The 13490-nt window shown below is 41.2% G+C and overlaps 1 protein-coding gene across 2 annotated transcripts in view; it reads left to right on the top strand.

Moving 5' to 3' along the window:
* The window catches only part of LOC139580939 (glutamate receptor ionotropic, delta-1-like), a 437178-nt gene that overhangs the window by 366065 nt on the left and 57623 nt on the right, over nucleotides 1–13490 (top strand). For both annotated transcript variants that reach the window (XM_071410111.1, XM_071410112.1), the window contains exon 8: nucleotides 617–736. In XM_071410111.1, coding sequence (XP_071266212.1) covers nucleotides 617–736 — 120 coding nt within the window. The remainder of the gene's footprint in view (nucleotides 1–616; nucleotides 737–13490) is intronic.

Below are 13490 nucleotides of genomic sequence, written 5' to 3'. Positions count from 1 at the left end.
ATGTTCCAATGATGTCAAGCAAAGAGGCACTGAGTTTGAAGGTAGGCCTTGAAATACATCCACAGGTACACCTCCAATTGACTCTAAAGCCATGACATAATTTTCTGGAATTTACCAAGCTGTTTAAAGACACAGTCAATTTAGTGAATGTAAACATCTGACCCACTGGAATTGTGATACAGTGAAATAATCTGTCTGTAAACAGTTGTTGGAGAAATGACTTGTGTCATGCACAAAGTAGATGTCCTAATTGACTTGCCAAAACTATAGTTTTTTAACAAGAAATTTGTTGAGTGGTTGAAAAACGAGTTTTAATGACTCCAACCTAAGTGTATGTAACTTCCGACTTCAACTGTACATATTATTATTCCTCCCTTTAGATGTGTGTATTAGGTAGTTGTTGGGGAATTGTTAGATTACTTTTTATATATTACTGCACTGTCGGATCTAGAAGCACAAGCATTTCACTACACTCACATTAACATCTGTTAACCATGTGTATGTGACCAATCACATTTGATTTGACAGTTGGTCTTGTCATGACACTGAGACCTCACTCTATGAATTCAAACTATATCATCTCTCTCTTTCTGCCTCCCTCTCTCTCTCCTCACAGGGACATATCACAGGTCTCACAGGAACAATGGATTTCAAAGCGAACGGATCCAATTCTCATGTTCAGTTTGAAATTCTGGGCACCAGCTTCAGCGAGACGTTTGGAAAAGACGTGAAAAGGGTGAGTATGATGATTCCGCTACTGATGTGCATTCCTCCTTTGGCTCAAGATGGCTTTAAGTCTGACAGATGTTTTCGAGTTTGTTCTTCTCTGCGCAGTTCTGAAGCTGCGGTCCTCTGTGGTACTACCCAGTGGTATTGCAGCACAGCAAGCCTCTACAAAGTAGTCAGTAAACCATTTCTTTAAAACAGAGGAGGTTATGGCCCATAAATTGCTGGCAGCGATTTCTGAGGTGTCTTGGGTTGGGTTTCTTAGCACACAGAAATTGGAGTGTGGAAACCCTGTGGAACATACTGCAGTCCTTGAGGCAAAGCATACACAATAATCTGCCAGGATACTGTTGGTTGTCTCTTTAAATTGTACTGAGAAATGTAATATACTCTACAATATCTAGGGTATTTATACATTGATGGAAAAAAATAGGTTAACCGGCATGATCGAAATTCTCTATGTAGGTCTGTATTCTATAATGCAAAATTGTCATCAGTGGTGGAAAAAATACCCAATTGTCATATTTGAGTAAAAGTAAAGACACCTTAACAGAAAATGAGTAAAAGTGAAAGTCACCAAGTGTAACAATGTGCGCTGAGAGTCGGGAAGCAAGTTCAGGGAGTGAGTGTTTCAATAAATAAACACAACATAATACAAAATAAGAAACACGGACAACGCACAGACATGACACAGGAACAGAAACAATAACACCTGGGGAAGGAACCAAAGGGAGGGACATATATAGTGAAGGTAGTCAGGGAAGTGATGGAGTCCGGGTGAGTCTGGTGCGCGTAACGATGGAGCAGACTGGTGACCTAGATGCCGGAGAGGGAGCACACGTGACAGTAACCCCTCCCCGACGTGCGTCTCCAGCCGCAGGACGCCGACCAAAATGACGATCCCGGTGACCAGGAGCAGACCGGTCACCCCTGCTGATGCGCGCTAGCCTGTCGCCGGCTGGGGTGCGGGAACCTGACAGAGCGGCTCAGGCAGTGGAGTATGGCGAGCCGGTGGAAGCAGGCGATCTGGCGAAGGCATGAGAGCCTGACGACCCGGCGGAGGCAGAGGAGCCTGGCGATTATTTTAACTTTATTTAACTAGGCAAGTCAGTTAAGAACAATTTCTTATTTTCAATGACGGCCTAGGAACAGTGGGTTAACTGCCTTGTTCAGGGGCAGAACGACAGATTTTTACCTTGTCAGCTCGGGGATTCAATCTTGTAACCTTTCAGTTACTAGTCCAACACTCTAACCACTAGGCTACCTGCCGCCCCTTAGGCATGAGAGCCTGTAGCGGCTCCTGGACCCGACGTCATTCCCACCGGAAAAAAAACGAAAAAAAACACTGATGCTTCCCTTAGGTGAGGCGTTATTCTATATTGAGTGCACTGAGAGTCAGGAAGCAAGATCAGGGAGTGAGTATTTTATTAAATAAACGCAACTAAATACAAAACAAGAAACACAAAACAACGCACAGACATGACACTGGAACAGAAACAATTATGCCTGGGGAAGGGAGTGACAAACGTAAGTTACTCAATACCCAGAAGAAAGAAATGATCTCACTCCAATACATTTTTTTATAGAAAGTTAGCAAAAATAGATACGATCTTGCTACCTTGGAAAGGAAAATACCTGTCTATTTGTGGGAAAATCACCCTGATTAACTCTTTAGTCATATCACAGTTTACCTATTTGCTTATGGTTTTGCCTACATCTAGTGACCTGCTTTTTAAATTATATTAACAAAAAATGTTTTATTTGGAATGGCAAGCCAGACAAATTTTAAAGGGCCTATTTATATAACAAATATGAATTCGGAGGGCAGAAATGATTAAATATTACAGCATTAGACCTCTCACTAAAGGCATCAGTCATACAACAGTTATACTTAAATCCAAACTGGTTCTCTAGTAAATTGATAGGAATTTCTCATCCTTTGTTCAAGAATGGCCTTTTTCCCTTTATTCAGATTACACCTGCTCACTTTCGGTTGTTTGAAAAGGAAAAAATCGCAAAAATATTACCACAAAAATGGAACAGGCAAGTAGAAGGGGAAAAAGTAGGCAACTTGTATATTGGCCCTGCATTAAGTGTAATAAATAAAAACATGTACCAATTTCATTTAAGGACCAAAAAACTGACAGCTGTGCCATATAAATTGCAAAATAGTTGGGAAGAGATTTTCGATGTTCCCATTTCATGGCACATGGTTTATGAATTGATACGTAAAACAACGCTGGATTCAAAACTTCCAAATTTTTCTATTTAAATTACTATACAACATTTTTGCAACCAATAGAATATTATATATATGGGGGATACAATCTTCCCAGCTCTGCAGATTTTGCTGTGAGGAGGCAGAGTCATTAGATCATTTATTTTGGTATTGTCCATATGTAGCTCGTTTTTGGTCACAGGTCCAGGAATGGCTGAAGAATTGCAACATTTGCCTAGAACTAACGCTGCAGATAGCAATACTGGGTTTGAAAAGCCATAGTCAATCAATCAATAATATAATTATTATCTTAGCAAAAACAAATATTTATAATTTACAATCTGTAGAAGCTATGAGAATAGAAAGGTTCAGTACTTTTGTGAAGTATCACAGCACAGTTTAAAAATATATGGCAAATAGAAATCCGAAATGGATGGTGTTAAGAGATAGATGGGAGAGGTTGAATGGAGCTGAAGGGTGGGACTAATAACAAGATAACCAATGTAAAACATACGAGGTCTGTAAAATGTATATAGGTTCAGAAGTTTTGTGAAATAGCACAGTTACAGAAATCAAACTGGATGGCCATCAGAAATATAGGAAGGACTAAAAACAAACAAAATATAACTATTGTAAAATAGATTGTGTCTGTAAAATGTGTATAAGATGTATAAACTAAGTGTTTATTAGTTTACTCCAATTGGTGAAGGGTGGTAGGGTTTGCGGGGAATAATAAAGGTATATTCAAAAAAAGTATGTATATCTATATAGGTATGTGTATGTATATATGTGTATATGTATGCATATGTCTATGTACGTGTATGCATATGGATATATTTACCAAAACAATATCTGGGGGATTGGAAATGATGCAGACAATTACATTAATGGAGGCAACAATCTTTCCACAATATTAAGCTGATCCTACCCTAAATTTAAAAAAAAAATATATAAAAAAATATATATGTATATAGGGAAGGTAATCAGGGAAGTGATGGAGTCCAGGTGAGTCTGATGACGCGCAGGTGCACGTAACGATGGTGACAGGTGTGCGTCATAACGAGCAGCCTGGTGACCTAGAGGCCGGAGAGGGAGCACACGTGACACCCAGCAAAATTATACTTGAGTAAAAGTCAATGTATTTGATTTAAAATACACTTAAGTATCAAAGTAAATGTACTTGCAAAATATACTTAAGAATCAAAAGTATAAAACATTTGAAATTGCTTATATTAAGCAAACCAAAATGGCGCAATTGTATTTTATTTTTTAAATTGTGGATAGCCAGGGGCACACTACAACACTCTGACATCATTTAAAAAATAAAAATGTGTGTTTAGTGAGTCCACCAGATCAGAGGCAGTAAGGATGACCAGGGATGATCTGTTGATAAGTGTGAAAATTTGAAAATGTTTCTGTCCAGCTAAGCATTCAAAATGTAACGAGTACTTTTGGGTGTCAGGGAAAATATATGGAGTAAAAAGTACATTATTTTCCTTAGGAATGTATTGAAGTAAAAGTTTGTGAAAATATAAATAGTAAAGTACAGACACCCCAAAAAATGTATTAAGTAGTACTTGAAAGTGTTTTTTCAAGATGTGTTTTTCTTAACAAACATAGAAATAACATAATGCAATATTAATGTTCATAAATAAGTCCTAGTAAAACACATACAGGTCGTTATATGAGTATAGAAACATTAGGAACACCTTCCTAAAATTGAATTGCACCCCCTTTTTGCCCTCAGAACAGCCTCATTTCATTGGTGCATGCACTCTACAAGGTGTCGAAAGCATTCCACATGGATCCTGGCCCATGTTGACTCCAATGCTTCCCACAGTTGTGTCAAGTTGGCTGACCATTCTTGATAAACATGGGAAACCGTTGAGCGTGAAAACCCCAGCAGTATTGGAGATCTTGACACTCAATATTAGTGTTCCTAAAGTTTTGTACTCTCAGTGTATATAAACACAGGAAAATCTAGTTTTTTGACTGCACTGGGCCTTTAAGACATAAACACACCAATGAGTAGCCTCTCATATATTAACATACTACTATACTGCTGTGCCATTATTGCATTTCTATTGCACACATTATTTCAGCTAATGTAGTACTGTGCTTTTTTCTGATCAAACACCAGTCAGTACAGTGTCAATCATCCTGTAATGACGACTGTAGGACAAGCAGCAACAGGGTCACTGTCAACACAGCTCACACTGTATATTGCCGGGGAAGCACACACTGTAGGCTGTCTCTCAAATAATACCCTATATTCCCCATATAGGGCATTATTTTTGACAAGGGTCCTATTCAGAACCCTCTGCGTGTCTAGTCAAAAGAAGTACACTCATTTGGGAATAGGGTATTAATTGAGACACAGGCGCCGTCTGCTCCTCTGTCCCATTGGGGAGACTCCTCTGTGTCTCCTCAGTGACTAGAGTGTATTATGCGGTTACACTCTTATTCTGAGATGCCTTCACTGGCGCTTGCTCAGGAAGAGGATAGCCATCATTAAAAGGAGGGATGCCCGTCAGATGTAAACGTCTCCATATGACTCCCCAAATAACAAGGCCATGCTCCATGACTGGGAGAAATGTCAGCCATTGCCCAATGGCGATTCGTCTTTGAATTGTTCGGGGGAAAGTGTCAAAGAGTACTGTGTCTAGTAAATAGCCTGGTTTCAAGTGCTTTTCTTCTTTATATATTTGTTATTTGCTGACATTTTATAGGTTTTTCGTATTGGTTGGTTTGTGTACCTTCCATCATGGAGAATAAGTCAAATAAATTACGTGGAAGAGGAATGAGTCAGACCCGTGGTAATGAAGATTTAATCACCCGGCATTCTAACTTGAATTATGAACCCAGTGTATCACATTATGGCCATTAGGGTCCACGGGCCCAAAGCCGTAAGCCACACATACGCACTCACACACACACACACACACCATTTTACTGTGGCTCCCCTTCATCCCATGGACATTTATTACGTGTATTGAAAGGAAAGGACAGCTAATGGCACGTCAAGTGCACTCAGTCCTGTTGTTGTTCATTATTACTGGGCCGGTCTCCACCACTTTCCAACAAGCTAGGCTATTACCCCCGGAGAAGAGATGAATATATTTAGCTAACTTAATCCTGCCTCTGGTATGGATTCTAATAGTCCTATCGTAACCTTAGAAGTGTGGAGCGGTAAACACACAATGGTATAAACCGGTGACCAAGTGGTTACATATACTGAGAGGTTTTTAACGTTGTGTTACATGTTCCAAGCTGAAAATGTCTGTTTGGTTTCTTAATATTTTGCTCATCTTTGATTTTTCACATTCTCTTTATCTAAATCTCCATCTCCATCTGTACCTGTCGGCGCCTCTACCATGCTATTTTTCACAAAGCAAACGTTCCGCTCCGATGAAACGTCTCTATAGATTAGACCTAAATAGAGATCGAAATGTAAGTCCCTATTTCTGTCTGTTGACTTCTCTCCCTTTTGACCACACAATGCATCCCAAACAGGGTTGACATTTCTCGCCTTGCTACCAGTTTCTTATTTCGACTGTTCTATTTCTGACCAACCCTTCTATTTCTCACCTACAGTTTTATTTTATATCCTCTTCTACCCTGCAGTATAAAGTTTCAGGCTTTGAGCTCGGCACTATTGTCGTTGAGTATAAATAAACACCCAAAACCTCTGTATTTGCTTAATACGAACCATTTTTCGAATATATGATGCGTCATGATACATGTTGTTTACACCAATACGTGTTCACATATACTGAGTGTACAAATCATTAGGAACACCTTCCTGATATTGAGTTGCACCCCGTTTTGCCCCTCAGAACAGCCTCAACTCATCGAGGCATGGACTAAAAGGTGTAGAAATCGTTTCACAGGGATGCTGGTCCATGTTGACTCCAATGCATCCCACAGTTGTGTCCTTTGGGTGGTGGACCATAGTTGATACACATAGGAAACTGTCGCGCAGTTCATGACACACTCAAACCAGTGTGCCTGGCACCTACTGCCATACCCCATTCAAAGGCACTTAAATTGTCTTGCCAATTCACCCTCTGAATTGTCTCAAGGCTTAAAAATCATTATTTAACCTGTCTCCTCCCTTTCAACCACTGTTGATGTGGATTTAACAAGTGACATCAATAACGGATCCTAGCTTTCACCTGGATTATCCTGGTCAGTCTGTCATGGAAAGAGCAGGTGTTCCTAATGATTTGTGCGCTCAGTGTATATGCCTAGTAATCCCCAGCAATAAGCCCAAATGTTAAAGTTCAAGCTCATCACAGTTGAGTGCAGGAAGGAAGGTAGGTGAAAGCCCCTGTAAGTGTTAACCATGAATTAAAAGGATTAGAATAGAGGATGTGTCATGGTGCACATTGTTTACAACAGTACATGTTTACACACACAGCATCTGCTTTCCGAGGCTTTGTAATCCCCAGTACTTGGCCCAAGCTTGGCAAGACCTTGCTAAAAATGGAAACGTCACTCCAACATCCTCTCATTACCGTCATTAACCTTTCGGGATTGTGACTAGGCCATTAGGGCAGTAGACTAAGAGGGGTTAATGAGCTGACTACTAATAATTAGCCTAATTTATCTTCTTTTAAAGTCATGACACTAACTACCAATGCATTCTCTATTCCCTACGTAACGTGTAATAATGCTTGTCCCTTTATTACAGTCGGATTAAAAAACTGAGCCATATATTCAGAAGAATAGCGATGATTCAGTACGAGGATCAGCACAACTGTAATGAAAACCCAAGCGCATAGAGGGTAGGAAACTAGAAAAAAAATACCTAGAATCCGATCGCTCCTCAATTCTATTTAGCAGTCAATGGGTGTTTCTCAATATGCATACTATCGTGCTCCACACTCTCATGCTCCAAGTGCATTCTCCGAGGACGTTCTCTTGAGTACGTTGTTGTGAGGAGGAGAGTGTGGCGAACGCATAAAACATTTCACTCCCCCTACTGTTTTACCTCACGCTGCATCTCCCCATTCACTGAACCTTATTCCAGCCAGGACAGTGGCAACAATAGAGACAAAATAAGATATACACAAAGCAAACGTTTAATTGCATAATTATCAGCTATATTTTATCACGTTTCAGGAGAAGACCCAGATGCAGACAGTGTCGAAGTAACACAAGTTTATTACTAGAACAGGGGGCAGGCAAAATGACATGTCATGGGCTGGCAGAGGTCAGTAATTAGAGTCCATAAGGTACAGAACGGCAGGCAGTCTCGGGGTCAGGGCAGGCAGAGGTCAATAATCCAGGGTGGTGTGACAAGGTACAGAATGGCAGACAGGCTCAGGGTCAGGGCAGGCAGAATGGTCAAAACCGGGAAACTAGAAAACAGGAACTAAAAAAATACATGAGCAAGGGGAAAACGCTGGTAGGCTTGACGAACAAAACGATCTGGCAACAGACAGAGAACACAGGTATAAATACACTGGGGATAATGGGGAAGATGGGTGACACCTGGAGGGGGGTGGAGACGAGCACAAAGACAGGTGAAACAGATCAGGGTGTGACAGATATATGTGAATTGTGATCTGGCCAGCTGCTGGCCAGCTAGCTAGTTAAACAGGCAACAGTAACCTATAACAGTCTCGCTCCAGCTCAAGAAAATGTTTGTAATTTTTACGTGGCTGCATCATATTTCTTTGCATACTTTCCGTTGAAGCTTGCATGGATGCATGCTTCAAAATATGTACAAATGGAGTACGCATTTGAGATGTGCCCTCCGTGTTCCGTTTCGCATACTTTGATTTGGACTCATACTACGACCCTCCCGTGCACCAATTTGCATGCTCCGAGCACGGTAGTATGCAGTTTGAGAAACAGGCCATTTTTATCTGTTGAAAAATTCAGCCGTGATGTCACTGGTAGGCTAACAGCGTGAGTGAAGTATTGCGTGCAGCCAAAGTGATTTTGTCTTTAGTGCTGCAAGTATCATTCACATCACGAAATGATGCGCTTTGAAGCGACTAGGCTCGTAGGTACAATGCAGTGTGGTGTACTAGAGCTGTATGGAGCAGATAGGTCGGTGTTGCCTTTTGTCTGCATTGTGGGGAGTCATCTACTGGGAGAGATAGTACAACACAACATGGCTCAGCCACAGAGCAAGAGTGGATCCCACCGGTGGTTCTAGGCCTGTTGATTAGATCTCAACCAGGACAGAGAGGTGTAATCTCCGTTGGTTTGACACAGCGATAGCGTTTTTGATTGGGGTTAAAGGAGAGGGGGAGAAAGTGATGGGAGGCACAAGTGTGTCAGACGGTCCCTGTACATAGGTGTCTTCCTGGTCTTTCAATGGAGAAACGGAGATAGGGATCCATCAGTGGGCTATTTCAAATAGGAAAAGGGATTATCGCCTTGTAGCACAGCTTTGATAAGATTTACAGGGATCCTGCTGGCTCTGAAGCCTGATAGGCTTGTTACAGTGGCAGCTCTGCCCACCAACAACCAAAACATACAGGTAGATGTGCATCTCGTTTCTGGAGCAGAACTGAATTACACAGACAGTCATTTGGAACATAATGGGATTTGACTGAATAGAAGTCGTTCTGAAATGAGTGCATTTCAAAGGAGTAGAAAAAGCAGGGCTTTCGTGAACATTTAAATCTCTAACAATAACAATTTGCTATTCAGAAATCCCAAGTAATAAATGCAAAATAATGGCATGGGGATATTGTTGATTTTTCTTTTCACTGTTAGTCCCTAATAATGTTTTGTGATTTCTTGATGAGTTGAGCTAGGTCTGAAAATGTGAAAAATAAATGAGAGCCTGATAATTAGTTTAAATTCACTGTAATAGAAGTGATATTGAATGTCTCTGATACATTTTAATCGGCAATAATTCGCGCCGCGGTAATTAGAGCAAAATAAACAGCGCATCTAAGCCACATCTATTGATGGTGGCAGTATTGTTATTATTCCTCCCCCGACTGCATTTAAATGAACAAAGCACCACCAGCATTCTAATAATTTCAATTCTTGCCACACACTAATTACACTTAGTTGGCAATGCTTTTCTTTGAACTGTCTCCAGAGATGTAACTTCCTGGGGAGATTCAAAGATCAGACACGGTATAATAATGAAATACACAGGAGAGGATTCAACACGAATACACCATTTCATCAACAGTATATTCTTTTGTCTTCTCAGAGTAGTTTCTGTACGCTTTCCAAAGAAGTGGAGAGTAGAGTTGACGTTCCTCTTGAAGCCTATACTTTCTATAGCTAGAAATGAAGGTGCCCTGCCTGATTACATTGTTAGAGAAGGCTGGGGGTTTATAAACATTGATGGAAGAGAACATCCATTAAATGGTTGTGCTTTTCTCTTTCCGCCTAGACTCAGAGCATGACTGAGTTGAGCCACATTGGACCTGATGATGCAAACTTAACCAGCGCTGCCACATGGCTAAGGGAAGCATTTAATCATTCACTACCGGATAGTTTCTTGTAAACAAACATAGTATGACCAACACTTACGTAGCCTGTATATTTCCATGAACTATTAATTCAAAATCTTGTGATTTTCTGTCTTCTAACAATTCAAATATATTCATAACTCCCCCTTTCGTTTTATGAAATCATTATACACATTCATCCAGACTATCTTCTCTGTCATAGCAGTAATCCATCAACACCTCAATGTAATTTTGATCACCCGGGAAAAATTGGCCAGCGGGTGTGTGATACATTGACGTGGGGTTCAGCTATCCTGACAGAGAGTCACACCAGTATCCTCTCAGCCTCGAGCAGTTTTTAGATCATTTCTGTGAAAGGACATGTATTCGGGACGGGCACAGCAGGTGTGAAGTGGAAGCAAGCGGGGCATTTAGCTCCGTCGCCCACTCAAAGCAACGTCACAGTTGACTGAGAGAGGCCTGACATTTTTACAAAGGGAAGAGGGATGGAAGCCAATGCTTGGCGATGCATAGACCCACCATTGAGCTGTCCACCTTGAGAACAGGATGCGCGTCCATCCCTCAGAGCCTAGTTCCTATCTAGGTTTCTTCCTAGGTGCCTGCCTTTCTAGGGAGTTTTTCCTAGCCACATTATAAGTACTTTATGACTACTTCTGATTTTAAAAAGGATACATTTGATTGATTGATTGTCTGGGCTGTATGTCTGACCTGACAGCTGATCAGAAAGTGTTCCCTGTGGACTAGGGTAGCAGTCTAAAGGCGTCAGCATGCTTCAGTTCAGTCAATGACAACAAAGACTTTATTGAAGAATCCCTACTTTTACCAATCACCAACGAAGGGGCGTAGACTTCGGCTCCAAACTTTGGTTTGTCTCCAGAACAAGATGTGTGCGCTCGAACAACCCCGATCGAAGTCCAAAGCAAAGAAAAGCATCATAATGTCGTCATAATATATGCACGAACTCTACCGAACTGTTTCGGCTTGGAAGCATGCGGACGCCTTAAGCCGCTGCCTCCAGATCACATATCAGCATGCGTTCCAATCCAGCCCATTGTTCATTTAGCACACTCTCCTATTTATTTCCTCTCGACCTCTGTCCTATCCAATCAAACAAAAAATATGTGAGTAGTGGGACTTCCCCATTCCTTTAAATAGGAAAAGAAAAAGAAAACAGAGCGCTCCCATACAATAGGAGGATATGGGACTTCCTGTGGAACAGGAAAGAGTACTATCATGGCCCTACTGAGAGTCAGTGGTGTCAAGTACAATGCTAGGGGCTAATGATGGCCATTGACCACTAAGCAATTGGCACTGGAAAAGCTAGCGGAGCTGACTTTCCTCTTAAAACATAAGGGTACATTATGAAATGATATTCTATCCTTTACACACTTCTGAGATTCTACGTCATGTGCACAGAGTTCATCATGATTTCTGTTCAAACAGCTGTTAGAACCCTAGAGTTTGACACGACATCACAGTTGAGTTACCTTCCGAGGCAGAAACCATGGTCCATTCATGTGCAGGATTGAAATGTACCCGGGTCGATATAGATGATAAAGTTCAACATGGTGGATCACAATGAAAGCCATATATGAAACTCCGTTGAAAAGTGACCCATTGATGATTTATGCTGTTTCCTCACTGCCGTTATGATGAGGCCTTCATTGTGGTTGAGGCCTGACTTTGAGGCTGGGTTTGTAATAGATATTGACTTTATGCTGTGAGACTGTCACAGGTTTAAAGCAGTAGGCTACAGAGCCACTGATTTCTCTATGATTTTCTATAGGTGTTTTGCTATTTCTGTCTACTGAGATCCATGTATTTGTTCTTCGAGAAAACTCCCTTCCTTTGATGAATACGTTGCAGTAATGTGACTGCAGGGCATACATTGCCAATAACACATTTGTAAAGTGAAACACTCAAAACGTGATACACTAAATCAGCTGCCTTTTTAAAGTGTATCATTTTCCCTGTGCCTCTGGCGTGGAAAGTCATTGTTTCAATTAATTAAAGAAAGAAATGAATCATAATCATAATCACAGAGGTACAGTAAGTAGTAGGCTATAGTTTCATTAGTTGACATAGTAGTTTCGACATCTAAGTATGGTTTTAACAATTCCATGGTGTTTGGTACTGCTGCAGGCCCTAATGTACATAAATACCTAAAGACTTAGAGATCGCCAAGAGGACAGCTGAGAATATCTGCATCGTAAAAAATGTCTTTTCTCTGAGCTCAGGCTGCTCATAGGGAAGCAATATTTTCCTAGTTAGCCTTTCTTTATATGCCTGTGGGGCTACAGTAGCTCAGGCACATTCATCCTGCTGAAAAGGAGTACATTAGTATATGATGAAAGCATTTAAGATGGTTACCATGATGATACACACATGGTGATGTTTTCACTGACTGGTGAAATTGATGGTAAATTACACTCACCTGCCAGTTTATTAGCTACACCCATCTAGTACCAGGTCGGACCCCCCTTCACCTCCAGAACAGCCTGAATTCTTCCCATCCATGACAAAGGTCGACGAGTTGTGTGTTCCAAGATGCTGTTCTGCACACCACTGTTGTACTACGCTGTTATTTGTCTGTTTGTGGCCCGCCTGTTAGCTCGCACGATTCTTTCCATTCTCCTTCAACCTGTCTCATCAACGAGCTGTTTTCACCCACAGGCCTGCCGCTGACTGGATGTTTTTCATTTGTAGCACCATTCTAGGTAAACTCTAGACACTGTCATGCGTGAAAAGCCCAGGAGGGCTGTCGTTTCTGAGGTACTGGATCCGTTGCGCCTGGCACCGATGAGCATACACGCTCAAAGTTGCTTAGGTCACTCATTTTGCCCATTCTAGCTGAATGCCTCGATGCCTGTCTGCTTGCTTTATATAAGAAGCCACGGCCACATGACTCACTGTATGTAGGAGCGATACATTTTTGTGAACGGGGTGGTGTACCTAATAAACTGTATATATTGTGCTGTAATATACACTGAGTGTACAAAACATTAAGAACACCTTCCTAATATTGAGTTGCTACCCCTTTTGGCCTCAGAAAAGCCTAAATTCGTCGGGGCATGGACTCTACAAGGTGTCGAAGG

This window comes from Salvelinus alpinus, chromosome 7 (assembly GCF_045679555.1).
Source record: "Salvelinus alpinus chromosome 7, SLU_Salpinus.1, whole genome shotgun sequence".
Classification (NCBI taxonomy): domain Eukaryota; kingdom Metazoa; phylum Chordata; class Actinopteri; order Salmoniformes; family Salmonidae; genus Salvelinus; species Salvelinus alpinus.
The sequence above is the reverse complement of the archived record's forward strand: the minus strand, read 5'-3'. Positions and strand labels throughout refer to the sequence as shown.